General features: G+C 33.7%; 1 protein-coding gene and 1 pseudogene across 3 annotated transcripts in view; both read right to left on the reverse strand.

The window, feature by feature from the left end:
* LOC143231770 (uncharacterized) overlaps positions 1 to 12,948 on the reverse strand; it is a 69,976-nt gene extending 57,028 nt beyond the window's left edge. For both annotated transcript variants that reach the window (XM_076466412.1, XM_076466411.1), the window contains exons 1-3: positions 8,997 to 12,948; positions 6,440 to 6,550; positions 3,037 to 3,159 (exon numbers count right to left, since the gene is read on the reverse strand). In XM_076466412.1, coding sequence (XP_076322527.1) covers positions 3,037 to 3,159; positions 6,440 to 6,550; positions 8,997 to 9,107 — 345 coding nt within the window. In that variant the 5' untranslated portion in view covers positions 9,108 to 12,948. The remainder of the gene's footprint in view (positions 1 to 3,036; positions 3,160 to 6,439; positions 6,551 to 8,996) is intronic.
* Positions 12,949 to 13,081: 133 nt separating this feature from the next.
* LOC143231768 (polyubiquitin-C-like) lies at positions 13,082 to 17,478 on the reverse strand (annotated as a pseudogene). Its single transcript, XR_013017172.1, has 2 exons — positions 17,197 to 17,478; positions 13,082 to 15,335 (listed from the first exon to the last, which is right to left on the reverse strand). The product of XR_013017172.1 is annotated as a polyubiquitin-C-like (transcript).
* Between the last annotated feature and the right edge of the window lie 1,493 nt (positions 17,479 to 18,971).

Here is an 18,971-nt window from a genome sequence, read left to right on the forward strand (position 1 = left end):
CTATAATGCACTGCAAGATTTTCAGTTACGTGGATTATAATTACATTTAAAATATTTAAAAAATGTAAAACAAACAGCTATTACCCTGTAAAACTATCATGCCAATCCTGTGAGAAAGTTTACGTAGGTGAAACTAGAAGGAGTTCTAACATAAGAGTTCCTGGAATGCTAAACAACAAGTATTGGACTCCTCCTTTAGAGAAATTTTTAAAAATATTTTTGTCTTAATTTGTTTCCAAATTAAATGTCTTTCTTGTAATATTTGTATCTTTACATCACCGTGTATCAACATATCTTGTAAAAGTGGTTTATACCATTATTATTTTGCAGGTATGCATCACTGACCTCTAACTTTGTTCCTATGGGAAAACCTTCATATTATAATGAAACGGTTTGTTCTGAATTTCACACAAAGCTACATGAAGGCTATCAGAACTAGCCGTCCCTAATTTAGCAGTGTGAGACAAGAGAGAAGGCAGCTAATCATCACCACCCACTACCAACTCTTGAGCTACTCTTTTAACAATGATTAGTAGGATTGACTGTCACATTATATTGGCCCCCATGGTTGAAAGGGCGAGCATGTTTGGTGTGACGGGGCTTCAAACCCTCGACCATCAGATTACGAGTCGAGTGTCTGAACCACCTGGCCATACTGGGCCTCATACTAAGAGGTTCAATTGTATAACGTCATTTTTCTGTACTTTACAGCAGGTATGCCTATACGTTGTTGAAACAAAATGGAGAGACCTCAGTATAGTAAATAATACTCTGGACATCCATTAAGACCACCCTGAAAATAGCCAATACTGAAAAAGAAACAGTCCTCCACCAGACTTCCCTGAAAGAAACAAAACATGTAGCTAAAATATACAATAAAAACAACTTGGCCATTACTATATAGTTATAAAAAACAAATTATATACTATAATAAACACACGTATGTGATTATACAGGCTATCATCCAAAACAACAACTGTTAATTTAATTATTTTATTAATTTAACTTTCAAACAGTAATCAAGCAACACTCAGTATATCATTACAGTCAAGGTTTGGGATAAAAACAAGCCATTAGATACAGCTCAACATTCTCAGTCATGTAACTTGAACAAAGCACTTAAACAACAGACCTACACCACACAACCCTACATGTACGAAATTTAAAACTACATTATTTGTTTGACTTCCAGATCACAACTTCACATTATACTAAAATCACTAACTGATTTGCTCAGGATAACATAACACTTAACATTAACAAAGGGTGATAAAAAAAAAATCCCTTTCCCACTGTACAATATATTTAAATTGCATAACCATTATGTATTGCAAACCTCATGCTATTAAAAAATACAATAACACAGCTCCTCAAAATTCATTGGAAAAGAAAGGTATTTACTTTATTAGTTACAATTCAGAAATGGAATATATATTACAGAGAATGCAGTTCGAAACTAAGTAAGGAAAACTGTGACAATTAGCAAAAAACTCAAGAAATAAAGTATTTTTTGATAATCTTGCAAACTGAAAATACAGCAAGTATGTGTACATGAATTAATTAAATATGTAGAAAATACTGATAGATGTCAGCAAGAATATGTACATGAATTAATGATATATGTAGAAACTACTGACAGATGTCAGCAAGTATATGTACATGAATTAATGATATTAATGATATATGTAGAAAATACTGATAGATGTCAGCAAGTATATGTACATGAATTAATGAAATATGTAGAAAATACTGACAGATGTCAGCAAGTATGTGTACATGAATTAATGAAATATGTAGAAAATACTGATAGATGTCAGTAAGTATGTGTACATGAATTAATGATATATGTAGAAAATACTGACAGATGTCAGCAAGTATGTGTACATGAATTAATGAAATATGCAGAAAATACTGATAGATGTCAGCAAGTATGTGTACATGAATTAATGAAATATGTAGAAAATACTGATAGATGTCAGCAAGTATGTGTACATGAATTAATGATATTAATGATATATGTAGAAAATACTGATAGATGTCAGCAAGTATGTATACATGAATTAATGAAATATGTAGAAAATACTGACAGATGTCAGCAAGTATGTGTACATGAATTAATGAAATATGTAGAAAATACTGATAGATGTCAGCAAGTATGTGTACATGAATTAATGAAATATGTAGAAAATACTGATAGATGTCAGCAAGTATGTGTACATGAATTAATGAAATATGTAGAAAATACTGACAGATGTCAGCAAGTATGTGTACATGAATTAATGAAATATGTAGAAAATACTGACAGATGTCAGCAAGTATGTGTACATGACTTAATGAAATATGTAGAAAATACTGATAGATGTCAGCAAGTATGTGTACATGAATTAATGAAATATGTAGAAAATACTGACAGATGTCAGCAAGTTTGTGTACATGAATTAATGATATTAATGATATATGTAGAAAATACTGATAGATGTCAGCAAGTATGTATACATGAATTAATGAAATATGTAGAAAATACTGACAGATGTCAGCAAGTATGTGTACATGACTTAATGAAATATGTAGAAAATACTGATAGATGTCAGCAAGTATGTGTACATGACTTAATGAAATATGTAGAAAATACTGATAGATGTCAGCAAGTATGTGTACATGAATTAATGAAATATGTAGAAAATACTGACAGATGTCAGCAAGTTTGTGTACATGAATTAATGAAATATGTAGAAAATACTGATAGATATCAGAAAGTATATGTGAAGTGTAATTTTCTTCTCAATTAATAAATATATCTGAAAACTACAATTGGCACTAAAACATGGCTTAAAGTTTATAATTTGTAAATTATGCCACTAAACAGTGCAATTCTATTATAGTATTATAGTAAATTTTCAATTGTATGATCCATAACTTCGAAAAAACCACTGGTTGAAATCGCACTGTATTGTGATAAGGTTTATTACCGGGTTAAATTTATTATTATTTGTGTACAGAAATGCTTAAGAATTATTAAAACATTTTTTGAAATACCTGTTTATCATTTCCAATTTGTCTTAATGGCTGTGTAGAAAACTGCCTAGTTCGGTCTACATCCAATCTTTCACTTAGAGGATCATAAGCTTTCTTTCCATCTTCCAACCTTATTGCTACTCCCTGAAATAAATTTTATATTCTTAATATTTCTTCCTCTAGGTTAAGAAACCGTCCATAGTCAGACTTCACTGACAAAATGCCATTAAATTAGTAAATATGAGAAAATAATAACCAAATCTGTTTACGTACCTCAAAAAAAAAGTGTAAACAGTATAAGTTATTTTTTTAACTGATAAAATTACATTAATCTAACTTCCCTCAAACAATCCAATTCATCTCTTGTAGTAACTTAACAGACACCTCATTCCTCAAAGGGAAATGAAATATAACCAGAGAAGATAAGAAACTTTAATTTCTCTTCGTTATACTGAGTCAAGATTAAGTGGCACCTAACTTTAACAGAAGTTTGGATCATTGCAAGATTGTTTTGTTTTTCATTTAAGTTCTTATACTGAGCTCACTCGTGAGATTGCCTCAAGATATCAGAAGAAGATGTGGGGACATTTAAAAATAAATAAATGAAGGAGAGTTTTGATAACAACACAGTTATTTCTTGAGACTTTGATTGCTGTAACACAACAAGGTGGTTGTAAATAAAGAACGTGTGTTTGTCGAGACACGTGGCTCGTGTTTACTCACGGAGGTGATATGAAGTGGTGCTTGAACTGTTTCTGGGAGAGGGTAGAGATGCAGAGTACATACATTTCTGTTTGAAAAGTTACTAAACCTACTTTGTAAGACCAATATCTAAAACTGAACTGACTGTCTTGACTCATTACTTTTAGGTCTAATTCACTGGTTTTATATAAATTGATTAAATACTCTCATTAAACTTATTTAAAATAACAAAAAGAAGTTTTGCTTTAAGCATACAATAATGCAGTTCTTTTCAGAGGTGGTATCACTGAATCCAAACCATTTTGTTGTGGGAAGAAATTAAAGTATGCCGAGAAATCCCACCTTCACTGGTAGAGTGCCAAATATCCTACCCCACCATTGCCCAAAGCTATAAGAAAAATCGGACATGTTTGATTAGACATTATCAGTTATGGTATGTATTACGTTTAGGAGTGGAAGGTATCATTACCAGGTTATGGGCAAGGCAGCTAGTGATGGTAATTGTTTTCTCAGTTCTGTACAACTCTTAATTTTCAATACGTCTACTCACCACTGTTGTTATACATTTTCTGGTAAATACGTGGCATGTAATGTGGGAGCTGAAATACTAATCACTTTGTTTTTTGCTCTATGAATGATACTAAACTGGGTATGAGTGATGTTAACTGTAACCATATTAATATATTACAGAGCATATGTACACTTTGTATACTGTCATTATTATTTCTGACAGGCATCCTTCAACTATACCTTATATCTTCCTTAACTAATGGCTTCTTTCACAGGAGCTGGTCATTATGATTATAAAGATGTCTGCCCAGATTAGTTTATTATTATATATAATTACTAGAAATTTCACTGTCCTTGAAAATTTTACTTTATGTCATACATTCTTATTTTAACTTTCAGGAAAGGTATTAAGTGCTACTCTCCATGTATTACACCAGTCTGCAACACTCTTAACAGGGGTTCTTGAGATATGCTCCAGATGACAATATCATCAACTTATTGAGAGGTGTGTGTGTGTGCACAGGCTACTTTTAGGAGTGATATGGTCATTAACAAACTGAATGTACAGGAGGGGGTTTAATATTGCCTCTTGAAGCACACCTGCTGATAATGTTACTGGGTCAGATATGTACTTATTAATTTTAACCGTGGCCATTCTGTCTCATAGAAAGCTTGAAATAATCTCATTATTATAGGTTAAGCAGTTTATAACTTAATCCTTGGTGGCCTTATTTAGTCAAATGAATGCTGAATATCAAGAAATAAGCTTATCACAGGGTGATTTTTGTTGAATCACTGAATTATTGATTCTGTTCACCTATCTAAATGACAGGCTGTCCATCTGTTTTTCTAAGACGCATCTCATATATCTGACACAAGACTTTTTTTTTCATATAAATACCACAGTAAACGAGTTATTATTTTCTCTAGTAAATTGCCCATACTGTTGGTCTATAATTGTTGGTGGCTAGACTGGTTTTCAGCAAGATTTTAACTATAGCTGATTTCCATTAGGAGGAATGGTATCTGGAATTTAAGGAAAGGCTGAAGAGAAGACTGTTAAATGTTGTACTTATTCCTTTTTTGGTACAATATTTCTCATACCATCTTTACCTGGTGCAGGGTTCTTCAGTGCTTTGATTAGTCTTATAAATTCTGTTTGTGTAATTAGTTTCATGATGAATTCTGTGCCTGATGCACTATCTATAGGTATTGCTTCCATTCCACACAGGAATTGTGGTGCAAATAATTTTATGTTATTATAAATAAATTGTTCTACATTGTTACAATGTTGGTTGTCAAAACCATTAAAATATAAACATTAACAAAACAAATTATAAATACTTGTGAAACATGCTTTATATTTCTTTTATAAATGTGCACCGATTTTTTTTGCATGTCTTTATCATAACAAACTTACTGAAGCATTTTTTGCAATTACAGGACATTATACAAATCAAGACTTGTAGGACACAACCATGACACAGATTGTCCTAAACTCCCAAGTATTAGAATCACAAGATATAATGACAGCTAATGACATCAGACTATGCAAATGAATATTGTTTGTTTGTTTGTTTGTTTAATTTCATGCAAAGGTACAGGAGGGCTATCTACATTAACTGTCCCTAATTTAGCACTGTGAGACTAAGGGAAGGTAGCTAGTCATCACCACCCACCGCCAACTCTTGGGCTACTCTCTTACCAATGAATAATGGGATTGACCATCACATTATAACACCCCACAGCTGAAAGAGCAAGCATGTTTGATGCGACGGGGATGTGAGCCTGCGACCCTCAGATTATGAGTCGAATGCCTTGACCTACCTGGCCATGCTGGGCCGCAAATGAATATAATTAAATTTTTATGGAAAACAGTTGAATCATTTCATTTATTATCTTTTGGTTCGTCATTTAGTGATCTGATGGTATAAAAATTTTATAAGCCAAAGTTACAAAAACTTCTTTAGCCCCACTTAAGAATTCACAATACATTTCTCCATTTACTATAAAAGTTGAAGTGAATTCCTTTCAACATAATAAAAAACACATTCAATAGCTGAACTTTTGGAATATTTATCTACACAGTTTATTGCAAATTATCAAATGTTCTTCCAAGCAGTAGTTGTGTATGTATCATGCAGTTACATATTGACATGAAAGACAATGCACAACAAATTATTGGAATTTGTTTTGTTGTTGTTTTTCTTACCTGCTGCTCAGCACAGCCAGTGCTGGTTATCTGGTTAACATTTGGCAAAGAACCTCCTCTATAAGCTCCAAGAGACTGATTAATCAGTAGCTGTTGTTTCTGATGAACAACCTGAAAACATCAGAATCTTTTATTTACTCATCAAGTTATGATTAAGCTGATCAATATTGAATCAATCAAAAATAGAGAGAAATGCTAATGACAACATTTAAATTACTTGTATAGTTAGAATAATCAAACACAGTAACAAATTATGCAACATTTATTAATTCAATCATAATTTTGTTTATTTATTCTATGTAACACTAACAGATAAAACTCACACTCATAGATAATGAATTACATCAATTAATCACCCAACTCTCTGCTAATAACATTAAATAAATGACTTTTTATTAATTTATATTCAAAATATAAAATTAACAATACATTTAAATGTAATATTAATAATACTAAAATATCAAAATTTTTCAAACTGTTACAGAGAGAAATGTTCTTTAAAACTATATTAATTCAATACTAAAAATATGCAGTCAATAAGTTAACACACTGATCATAAATTTAAGGAAGTTTACAAAGAGTAAACAAACCTGCTAGAGATTTCAAAGACCACAAAAACATAAGCTTTATTAAAAACATATAACCTACAATAGGAGCTTTGATCACTTAAACATGGAACTTAGAACCCTCAACAGAATTTCAACTATTTTCACCAAAAGCCAGAATTAAAATTCTTAAAGAATGCACTTTTAGCTTTATGCACTTCGGCTCTTGAATTTTAGATTTGATAAACATAAATAAAATATAAATAAATAAATATAAATATAAAATGTTTTTCAAGACCACATTTATAGATTCCTCTTGTGTAATTACATAATATAAAATTCTTACACTTCTGCAAGTATATCATAAACATCATTGTGAATTATCTAAGATACTGTGCCATTTAAATTTCTTTTTAATGTCAACTTACATGTTACATGCATGTCTTAATAAAATATATGTATAATGTTACATCTGAGAACATTATGAAAATTAAAATATTGTACAAGTTATTAAATTCAGGACCCTACACATAAGATTTATCACCTGATGAAAATTGAATTTATGTATGTCTTAAAAGCAAGCCCTATTTAAAAAAAAAACATTTTGATTGATCTTCAAAAGTAACAATAGCAATTTTATAAAACGCTGATAGAAAAGCCAATCATGACTTTATATTTAGCCTTTTCAGTTATGCATGTTGATGTAGATTTCTATGACATATACAGATAACATTTTCTTTGGATTGGTCTCTTAATAACATATTTCTATATGTTTTCTACAAATACCCTTAATAAAGAATACCATTAAAATTTATATTCTTATGGTTAGCCTTCAACAGCTACAGAACTAGTCATTATTACTGTTATATTTTATACAAATTCTAACTTGATTATGACCTTAAAACAAGACATGGTTTCCAATGATGGAATCTGGCATATTGTCTCAGTGTCTAGTAACACAAAACATATTACGACCTTCTTCTAAGATCTTGAAGAAGAAAAAAAAACAATCACTGAATTAAAAACAAAATGATAAACCCAAGAGTTAAGTTTTACTTTGATAATTTGAATAGTTACAAACAAAATGTTTACCCTTAGCATATTTTACCTTATAAAAAGGTTTTAGACATGGATGTTTGTAAAATAAAAAAATATATCAATTTTACAACAGGAATTAAAAGCAGCATACTGAATTATAAATTTAGTATATACATTAATAGATGCTCTCTAGTCTGGCACTCTGACCTGAGTGGCCTTTTTCATTTATAAAATAATAATTCATATTAACAAATGTAAAGTTTGTAAAAAAGGATTCACACTTCATTGCATAATATTAATACTGATATAAAAATTTAATTTGTATCTCAGAACAGCTGGTATGTGTATTAACATTTTTATTGACGAGCAGAGAACAATGTTTTGACCTTTCTGAGATGCATTTTTATTTCAATTGGTTTTCTTGTCATCTAGAAAAACTTAACTTCCTATAAACATTTATAACAACAAAGTCTTAAACTGTATCTCAAAAACTAATGTTACTTCTTTTGAACAGTTTAAGCTTCATGAATTTAGATAATTCTTTTTATAAATTACCCTATGTATAAAATATAAAATTTATATTTCTCTTTTAACTTGAAGTTCAAAAGTTCAAGACTGAAAAATACTCTAGTGAATAGTAGTGTAACTTATGAAAATCAAAAGACTGTGGAACTTCTGATCGCAACTACTGAATTCTTATGGAATTCTGAAAAAACTGAAACGCTTTAGCTATCCTTGTATTCATAACTTCTTATTATGACTTAAATAATGGATCTTAAACCGATTTATTCTCTTGATGACAATCTTACTTAATTCTTTATACTGAGTTATTAAATACAAAACTAATGTTCTACAATACAACATAAGTATAATACGAAATTTTAAATCTTAAAAGAATATTTGTGATTGTTGTTTACTAATTTTTATTTGCCACAAAAAAGTAAATGAATCATGAAACTTAAGGCTTAACAAACCGTTTTTGCTCCAAGAACTTCCCGCATAACCTGTTCAAACGCTGCAGTTTCTTCTGCTTGCTTCTGTGTATGAAGCGCAATCTTCTCACTAAATTTCCTTGGATTTGACATCGTTTTAATTTAAATTACATTATTTAAAAACGTGTTAACGTCGCTACGTTACTTTTTATAAAACAATAACATTTCAAATCTTCATCACATATATTCCAAATGACAGTCAATAAATGCAAAACATCTTCTAAAATACTACTGTTGATAAACTCAAAAATTAAAAACTCAAGCGATCAAAACATTTTTGCAGGGAATTTAACAGCGGTATCTGGTGGAGCAAATCTATATAATGTTTAACAGAGCTAAATATAGCACATGGTAAAAGTATTATCGTTTTCAGAAATAAAATTCACGCAGCAAGTTATTTTATTTTTGTTTTAGATAAAAAATTAGATAGGGTTATCTACTGTTTCTACCATGGAGAATCGAATCAAACACGGATCTCAGTACTGTAAGTCCGTAAGCTTACTATTGTCCCACAGAGGAACTTCTATTTTGATAAATCAAAGAACATTCAAATAATTTTGGCTCGTACTATTCAACTGTAAGTGTGCGGATTCACAACACTAAAATCAGACATTGAATTCTCTTCAGTGGGCTCAGCAGATAGCTCGATGTGGCTTTGCTGTAAAAAAACACACACACAAACTCATTTCTCAAGTGTAATTTAATTCTGTGCAGTAATACTTGAATTACTACTTATAAGTGAGGCTTTAATAGTCCTTCATTTATATTGTAACTGTAAAAGACAAAATAAATTGAAACATAAATATAAAATTCCACAATTATTTCAAGCTAAAAAATCCTAATCAGAAGAACGCATAGTATGCAAAAATCGTTAAATACCATAATGAGCTGTGTTGTAACTGTATAAACATAATTTATTTACATCACAAATATATGGATTCGATCGAACCCACACTGTCATATGCGTTGTAATGGGTATTTTTATTTGCTTGTTTGCAGAAACACTAATATGTAGAATTACGTGTACTAAGCTCCATTTCAGGAAACCATAGATACCGTCATGCATCGTTAACTTGTTATGAGCATGTATATTAGTTATTTTAGGTTTGGTTTGTTTTGAATTTCGTGCAAAATACACGAGGGCTATATGCGCTAGCCGTCCCTAATTTAACAGTGCAAGACTAGAAGGAAAGCACTAGTCATCACCACCTACCGTCAACTCTTGGGCTACTCTTTTAGCAACGGGTAGTGGGATTAACCGTTACATTATAACGTCCCCACGGCTGAAAGGGCCAACATGTTTGGTGGGATCGGGATTCGAACACGCGACCCTCAGATTACGATTCGAATGCCTTAACCACCTTGCCATGCCGGGTCCAAATGATCGAAGTAAGATACTTTGGTGGCCCCACCTCATTGGAGCTGTGAATTTGAGCTTTACCTGATGACTTTATAAACTAAAGAGTGTTTTTGTTGTTTTTCAGAAAGCAAACGGTTTTATATGAAAGATATAAATAATAAATATAAAGCTGCATAATATGCCGAGTTATGCCAAGTACAGGAACCAAAACCTGAATTTCAATATTATAAGCCTTCAGACTTATCGGTGAGCCACCAGGAGGCCCTATGGGTAATGTACTAATTTTTTCAATCTTTAATACAAATTAGTGTGAAATTCCTGATCAAAACTTATGAAAAATAATAAAAGGGCGTGTACACCCAAGGTCAGTCATACCTGTACAATAAACGGAGTCAGCGATAAGTTCACGTATTTAGAACGCTAAGATCAGAAATTCGATTCCCTGCAGTAGACAAAATCCGAGTAACCTTGCGCTAGAAATAGACAAACTATAACGCTTGTGGCCACACATCTAAATCACAAATTCTTCCTTCTGGTAGTTACAATTAACCCATACAAAAAGTTACTCGGCTTTCTTGTTTGTTCAATTTGTCATTAGGGCGTTCGACCTGGTCGCAGATTCAAATCCCCCTCACACCAAACATACTTTCAAATATCCTTTGAAAAGAGTAGCTAAAGAGTTGATAGTGAGTAATGTTATCTATTTTTCTCTAGTCTATCACTCCAACATCACGGACGGCTAATACAGATAGCCCCTCAAAAACCTGTGGGCAGAATTCCAAAAACTAAGCACCACGTGACAGAGAACCTAATAATAGATATATTCTTGAATACAAAGGAAATATTGATATTTATTATTAGTCGAAATGAAAGATAGTTTTGAAAAAATAAATTTAACTGAAAGTTTTAATATCACTGGGAGATGGTGACTAATAATATTTGGTATTTCACATATTCATTTTCATATGGCCTAATGGTTAGAGCGCTGGGGGGGCCTGGCATGGCAAAGCGCATAAGGCGTGTGATTCGTAATCCGAGGGTCGCGGCTATCTGTGCTAGCCGTCCCTAATTTAGCAGTGTAGAGGGAATGCAGCTAGTCATCACCACTCACCGCCAACTCTTTTACCAACGAATAGTGGGATTGACCGTCACATTATACGCTCCCACGGCTGGGAGGGCGAGCATGTTTAGCGCGATGCGGGCGCGAACCCGCGACCCTACGAGTCGCACGCCTTACGCAGTTCTGTCAAGTTTTCATATTTAGGAATGTGTTCTTTTTATTTGTGATGACGTACTCGCATCTAACCCCTTTCTACCATCCCAAATTCCAGACCTCACATGTACATAACATTTCTATTTAATGTTATAGTTCCATGTAACTGATATATCTTAAGCTCAATCACATCTTCAAACAAGGCCATTGCAGATTGTTGATACACGATAAAACAGAAACCTAAGCCTTCAAAACTCCAGAATACGAAACCAAAGGGAGTTAACCATAAAACGTTTCGAATCAATTTTTTTAGCAGTGTGGTGTGACGGAGCTGAAAACTACGTGCTTTAGGTTGATTTATGGTTGTAAATGCTTTGGAAAATATTTACCAAATTAAAACAACCATCTTCACCTAAATTTGATAAAGAAATTTCGATTTACGACAGTTAACTCCACATATGTAATTTGGATAACACTAACGCCCAACTATTAACCCCAGAATACCACAATCGATTTACTTGTGGTTATTTAAATATTTTATTGTTAAAGAAAAGTCTTTAAAATAAAAGCCTAATAAATTAATACGCTGGATTAAAAACACCTGCCTAAAGAGTCCAACCTTTTAAGCGCAACTTTATAGTCCATACAGTTCCTTGTGTCCGCTTATAAATGGACAATTTCTGCTGGATTGTCTTAGGATTAATCACAAAGTTCCACAACGGATTACTCTACCCACCACGTGTACCAGAACCCGGGTTCCACCAGTGCGAGTACGACATACCGCTGTACTACTGAGGGGTACCTCTGCTGGATTAACTGTCAAACCTACCATGTATTCCACATGCAGTCATTCCACTTCAATGATATGGAAAATTGTAATGATGTGCATTCCTTCTCATACAGATTGTACACATTTAAAATCTTTACCTCTAACGTTAAACCATTGATTTTGCCATATCAAGTTCACTTTTCACATTCCAGTAATCGTTTAACAGATATATACCCATTACTTTATCTCGCCTGTAACAGTTACACAAAACTTGTGCAAAAGAATAGTAGCAGTACTCCCTGACATTTTAACGTTTTCTAAACCACTTCATTTGTATAAACTCGACCAGATATGTGACAAACAGAAGGCGTAAATTGGGTAAGGTCTTGTTATTGAAATAGTGTACTTAGGTTTTTTTGGCCTGGCATGGTTAGATGGTTAAAAGCGCCCGAGTCGTAATCTAATGACCGCGGGTTTGAATTCCTGCTACACCAAACATACTCGCCCCCTCTCAGCCCTGGTGCATTGTAATGTGCAGTCAATCCTAGTGTTATTTCTCCAGAGAGACAAGCACATTAACCATGACTTGTAATTCGACTGCCAACCACAGTAAAAAACGAAACTAATCTAGTGCGGTTTATTTTCAAAAGGTATTTCCATGTCGTTCAGTGTCCATAAGTAATTTAACAAGTTAACCTTTACAACACTCAAAATCAGTGCTCACATAGATGCTGAACTACTTTATTGATTGCAAGAGCTATACAAAAGAAATTTTCCTTAACGACTGCAATTTCACATTTGAAATAAAAAATAATAAAAGTGCATTTAAATCTAAATATCAAACTAAAATCGACATGGCAAGCTCAATTAACACTTCATGCTTTAAGATTACAGCTTTTTTTTTTTCATAAAGGGTTTTGTAATTTATCAATTTGATCCACCACGCAGTCTCAAGACAAGATGCAAAGTAGACTCCTTTTGGATGTTGTAATCAGAAAGTGTCCGACCATCCTCCAGTTGTTTACCAGCAAAGATCAGTCTTTGTTGGTCAGGTGGGATGCCTTCCTTGTCTTGGATCTTTGCTTTTACGTTCTCTATTGTGTCGCTTGGCTCCACTTCCAAAGTGATGGTTTTTCCAGTGAGGGTTTTTACAAAAATTTGCATCCCTCCTCTAAGCCTCAGAACTAGATGTAGGGTAGATTCTTTTTGGATGTTGTAGTCAGAAAGTGTTCGACCATCCTCCAGTTGTTTACCAGCAAAGATCAGTCTTTGTTGGTCAGGTGGGATGCCTTCCTTGTCTTGGATCTTTGCTTTTACGTTCTCTATTGTGTCGCTTGGCTCCACTTCCAAAGTGATGGTTTTTCCAGTGAGGGTTTTTACAAAAATTTGCATCCCTCCTCTCAGCCTCAGAACTAGATGTAGGGTAGATTCTTTTTGGATGTTGTAGTCCGAAAGTGTTCGACCATCCTCCAGTTGTTTACCAGCAAAATCAGTCTTTGTTGGTCAGGTGGGATGCCTTCCTTGTCTTGGATCTTTGCTTTACGTTCTCTATTGTGTCGCTTGGCTCCACTTCCAAAGTGATGGTTTTCCAGTGAGGGTTTTACAAAATTTGCATCCCTCCTCTCAGCCTCAGAACTAGATGTAGGGTAGATTCTTTTGGATGTTGTAGTCCCAAAGTGTTCGACCATCCTCCAGTTGTTTACCAGCAAAATTCAGTCTTTGTTGGTCAGGTGGGATGCCTTCCTTGTCTTGGATCTTTGCTTTTACATTCTCTATTGTGTCGCTTGGCTCCACTTCCAAAGTGATGGTTTTCCAGTGAGGGTTTTACAAAATTTGCATCCCTCCTCTCAGCCTCAGAACTAGATGTAGGGTAGATTCTTTTTGGATGTTGTAGTCAGAAAGTGTTCGACCATCCTCCAGTTGTTTACCAGCAAAGATCAGTCTTTGTTGGTCAGGTGGGATGCCTTCCTTGTCTTGGATCTTTGCTTTTACGTTCTCTATTGTGTCGCTTGGCTCCACTTCCAAAGTGATGGTTTTTCCAGTGAGGGTTTTACAAAATTTGCATCCCTCCTCTCAGCCTCAGAACTAGATGTAGGGTAGATTCTTTTGGATGTTGTAGTCCGAAAGTGTTCGACCATCCTCCAGTTGTTTACCAGCAAAGATCAGTCTTTGTTGGTCAGGTGGGATGCCTTCCTTGTCTTGGATCTTTGCTTTTACGTTCTCTATTGTGTCGCTTGGCTCCACTTCCAAAGTGATGGTTTTTCCAGTGAGGGTTTTCACAAAAATTTGCATCCCTCCTCTCAGCCTCAGAACTAGATGTAGGGTAGATTCTTTTTGGATGTTGTAGTCCGAAAGTGTTCGACCATCCTCCAGTTGTTTACCAGCAAAAATCAGTCTTTGTTGGTCAGGTGGGATGCCTTCCTTGTCTTGGATCTTTGCTTTTACGTTCTCTATTGTGTCGCTTGGCTCCACTTCCAAAGTGATGGTTTTTCCAGTGAGGGTTTTTACAAAAATTTGCATCCCTCCTCTCAGCCTCAGAACTAGATGTAGGGTAGATTCTTTTTGGATGTTGTAGTCCGAAAGTGTTCGACCATCCTCCAGTTGTTTACCAGCAAAAATCAGTCTTTGTTGGTCAGGTGGGATGCCTTCCTTGTCTTGGATCTTTGCTTTTACGTTCTCTATTGTGTCGCTTGGCTCCACTTCCAAAGTGATGGTTTTCCAGTGAGGGTTTTACAAAATTTGCATCCCTCCTCTCAGCCTCAGAACTAGATGTAGGGTAGATTCTTTTTGGATGTTGTAGTCCGAAAGTGTTCGACCATCCTCCAGTTGTTTACCAGCAAAAATCAGTCTTTGTTGGTCAGGTGGGATGCCTTCCTTGTCTTGGATCTTTGCTTTTACGTTCTCTATTGTGTCGCTTGGTTCCACTTCCAAAGTGATGGTTTTTCCAGTGAGGGTCTTCACAAATATCTGCATGATGGTCTAAAAACAAAAACATTTAAAATCTTAACATATGAACTAAGAAAGTAACTGGAAGTCGTAAGACTTAGATAAGTGTATATATCTTACCTCTGTATATTTCAAGGAAAATATGTAATGCAAATTACAAAACAAAAAGCATTAAGTACATTAATCCTATTTTTCAAATAACTCATTTCAAAAACAAGCAATAGAAAAGTTTTGCTTTTGAGACCCATAAAAAAATTAGCACTATATTGCATTATAACTGATAAATTTAATCAATAAAATAATGCATATACTATTACAACTATCAAATTATCCTTTATCCATATAAATGTATTCTAGGACAAAATCTTAAAACAATGAACATGAAGACATTATTATAGTAAAACCTGATGTGCACAGAAGTACATGCACGTTTTCATTGTTTTAAGATTTTGTCCTAGAATATTTGCATCTTTCCTCTTCAGAGGTAAACAGAACCTTCAGTTACCCCTACAGAAAGGTGCAGCTTTTGAAAGCATTAAGGGTAAGGGTTTTTATTCATTTTTTTTATCAAGGCTTTATGTTGTCAAAAAATGTAAGTACAAAGTTGTAAAACTATTTCAAGATCTTTAAAAAGTAACAAAATTCTAAAAAAGAATAATCAAGCTATCATATGTAGCTGTATAGCATTATAGTTTTGCATGTGATCTCAACCACTGTAGATGTCAAGTTACCAGATATTTACTCCATGCTCAGTAGTGTGAACTTCAATTTTTCAATATTATACAAGTAAATCCTTTCATATTATGGGATGAAAATTTAAATGACCATCCAACCACAAAGCCAGATAAAAGTTTTGATAACACGACAATTTCAACATTCATTATAGTCCAAAATAACAGATCTACTAGACCTAATTCATTTAAATTTACTACCTTCACAACATATGAAAGCAACATGTTTCAAAGGCCAACCATCCTTGAAAAATTAATATTTAACAGTAGGACTCAATCCTGCAACCTGTAGACATAACCACGTTAAACACTCCCAAACCCCAAATACCAAGTGAATTATTAGGTAACTAAATAAATTCAAAATTACAAGCATGTGTGTGTGTGTGTGTGTGTGTGTGTGTGTGTGTGTGGCTATATCTGAACTCTTAGCAATGCAACAGCTCAACACTGTCCTACACAGGTAGTTTCCCACACAAACTTAATTCACTGCTACCACATAACAGACAGTATCATTTGAACTTACCTATGATGAGAAAACATCAGTTAAGAGGGCAATTTAAGTTTGTGTTTCACATTACATTCAATAAGTCAGTTCTTTTATTATGACTCACTGTCTCTTTCATTATTCATTAACTATTTTTTCCAGTCATGTCCAATAACATACCGTTGTATACATCAAAAATACGAGAAAAATTTAACCAACCTACAAGTGTAAATGTAATTACTGACTATAATTACAAGTTGCACTTAAAAGGAAAAATAAAACTCAATTTACATATTTCAACTACAGTAACAAAGACATCCTACACAAGTAATAATACAGCATTATTCTTATTTCATTTTTGAAGTTTATTTTATTTATTATGAATAGCAAAAGAACTCAAGCGATTGTATGGAAAAAAAAAGAATATTTTCAAATTAATCATACTTCTAGTTAATCTATAGTATACATAAAGATTATACGACACTAATAAAAGTAACAGGTTTATTTGACCCTCATGCACAGATTAGGCTTAACAGATTATTAGGCTATACCCCTAAACCCATTAACGCCCTTATTCCCCCAAGCAAGTACATTAAAAACCTCCAAGAATAATATAAATTTAAGTTAAAAAACATTTATACTTAATTAATACTAATAACTTTGTTTAATACTAACTCACCACTTAGTATTATAAGCTCTGCTCAAGAACTCCAAAACTCAACTAACAAGAACTTGCTACGAAATATTCGTTAACTGCGTCACAAAGTATTTATACCACCCATTTACGTCTCTCTGATTGGTTAGTTCTAAACTGCACTAACGTTAAATGTTAGATAATAACCTTCGAGTGCATCAAGTAAACTAAAATATTTATTTCTCAAGGACAGGCGTTAATATCAGAGATTTCATTGCGGTTACAAATAAAGTTTAAACTATGTAATTTAGATGCCAGATAAACAAACTAAAAGTAGTTAATCTTATATGATTTTTTTGTTTTTTTCTTTGATCGCTCTTTTGGCTTGCTTTGTTTGTTTTGAATTTCGAGCAAAGCTATTCGAGGGCTGTCTGCGCTAACCGTCCCTAATTTAGCAGTGTAAGACTAGAGGGAAGGCAACTAGTTATAACCACCCACCGCCAACTCTTGGGCTACTCTTTTACCAACGAATAGTGGGATTGACCGTCGAATTAAAACGCCCCCACGGCTGAAAGGGCGAGCATGTTTGGTGTGACCGGGATTTGGCGGGTGGGTGGTGATGATTAACTGCCTCTCTTCTAGTCTTACACTGCTAAATTATGGACGGCCAGCGCAGACAGCTCTCGTCTAGCTTTGTGCAAAATTCATACCAAAATTTTCTGATCGATATTTTCGTTAAGTGTGCTGAGAGGATCAGCTAGCTCTCGTCTAGCTTTGTGCAAAATTCATACCAAAATTTTCTGATCGATATTTTCATTAAGTGTGCTGAGAGGATCAGATACATGGTGGACTTTCCACCTCTCTCCTTGAGTGTTTATTTGGTTTGTGAGTGTCGTGGATAAAGCTCACATTAATTCTCCAGTTGAATTCGATTCGATAGTTAGAGAAAAAATTACATCATGTACTCTGCAATGGTCTTTGAAATTTATTCAGTAAGTGAATTTTGGGCCAGGAGTGGTGAAGCACTTTGCGTGTTGGACTGTAACAAGTTTTGGATTTTAGACGCTAGGCTGCTTTCAGCTATAAATGCCATATAAAAGCACCAAATATTTCTGTTACTTGGCTAAAAAACAAAACAAAAACGGACAAATCTGTTGTGTTGGAAGATGTTGCCGGCTAACTGTCTTCTTTCTGGTCAAGTAGTTCAAAATTAATGCCATACCTGAACCTAGATGTCTCTGATTTAGCCGTTTATCTCAAAGCCCGTGTACTTATAAGGTACCCTTACGTTGAAAATGTCCATTTCAATTCTCTTTTTAAATATATGTTGCCAAAGACTTTGAACTTTTTTCGTATGTTTTTAGTTTTCTAGAGATTTCAACTAACACTGATAGAATTTTAGAAGACAAACTTTTAATGCAGTTTTAAAAACTTAATCTGGGTGTCATTCAGAAAGTAAGGAATACCTGTAATTCACTAGCATTCTGTAAATTTCACGTGTTTTGTTGCGAAAATGCTCGTGCGTTTTCAGACATTCTATCACGTGGTAGTACACATTGTGGAAAGATATTGTCTCCTTTACGTTTCCAAAGTTTATGGCTTGTCTATTTACTGTTTTCGTAGTTGTTTCTAAGTTTTGATTATTAACTATAGTGTTTGTTACTCGCTAGTAATGAGGAGAAAGGGTGCTCTGAAAACACATGAACTGAATCTCTCTCTATAATTTTGTATATGAATATATCTTTATTCACACTATTTTAAAATAGTTGAATAGGTTTCTTCACTCAGTTACAAGTTCTAGATGAGTAGGACGTCTTCAG

This window comes from Tachypleus tridentatus, chromosome 11, assembly GCF_004210375.1.
Source record: "Tachypleus tridentatus isolate NWPU-2018 chromosome 11, ASM421037v1, whole genome shotgun sequence".
NCBI lineage: Eukaryota > Metazoa > Arthropoda > Merostomata > Xiphosura > Limulidae > Tachypleus > Tachypleus tridentatus.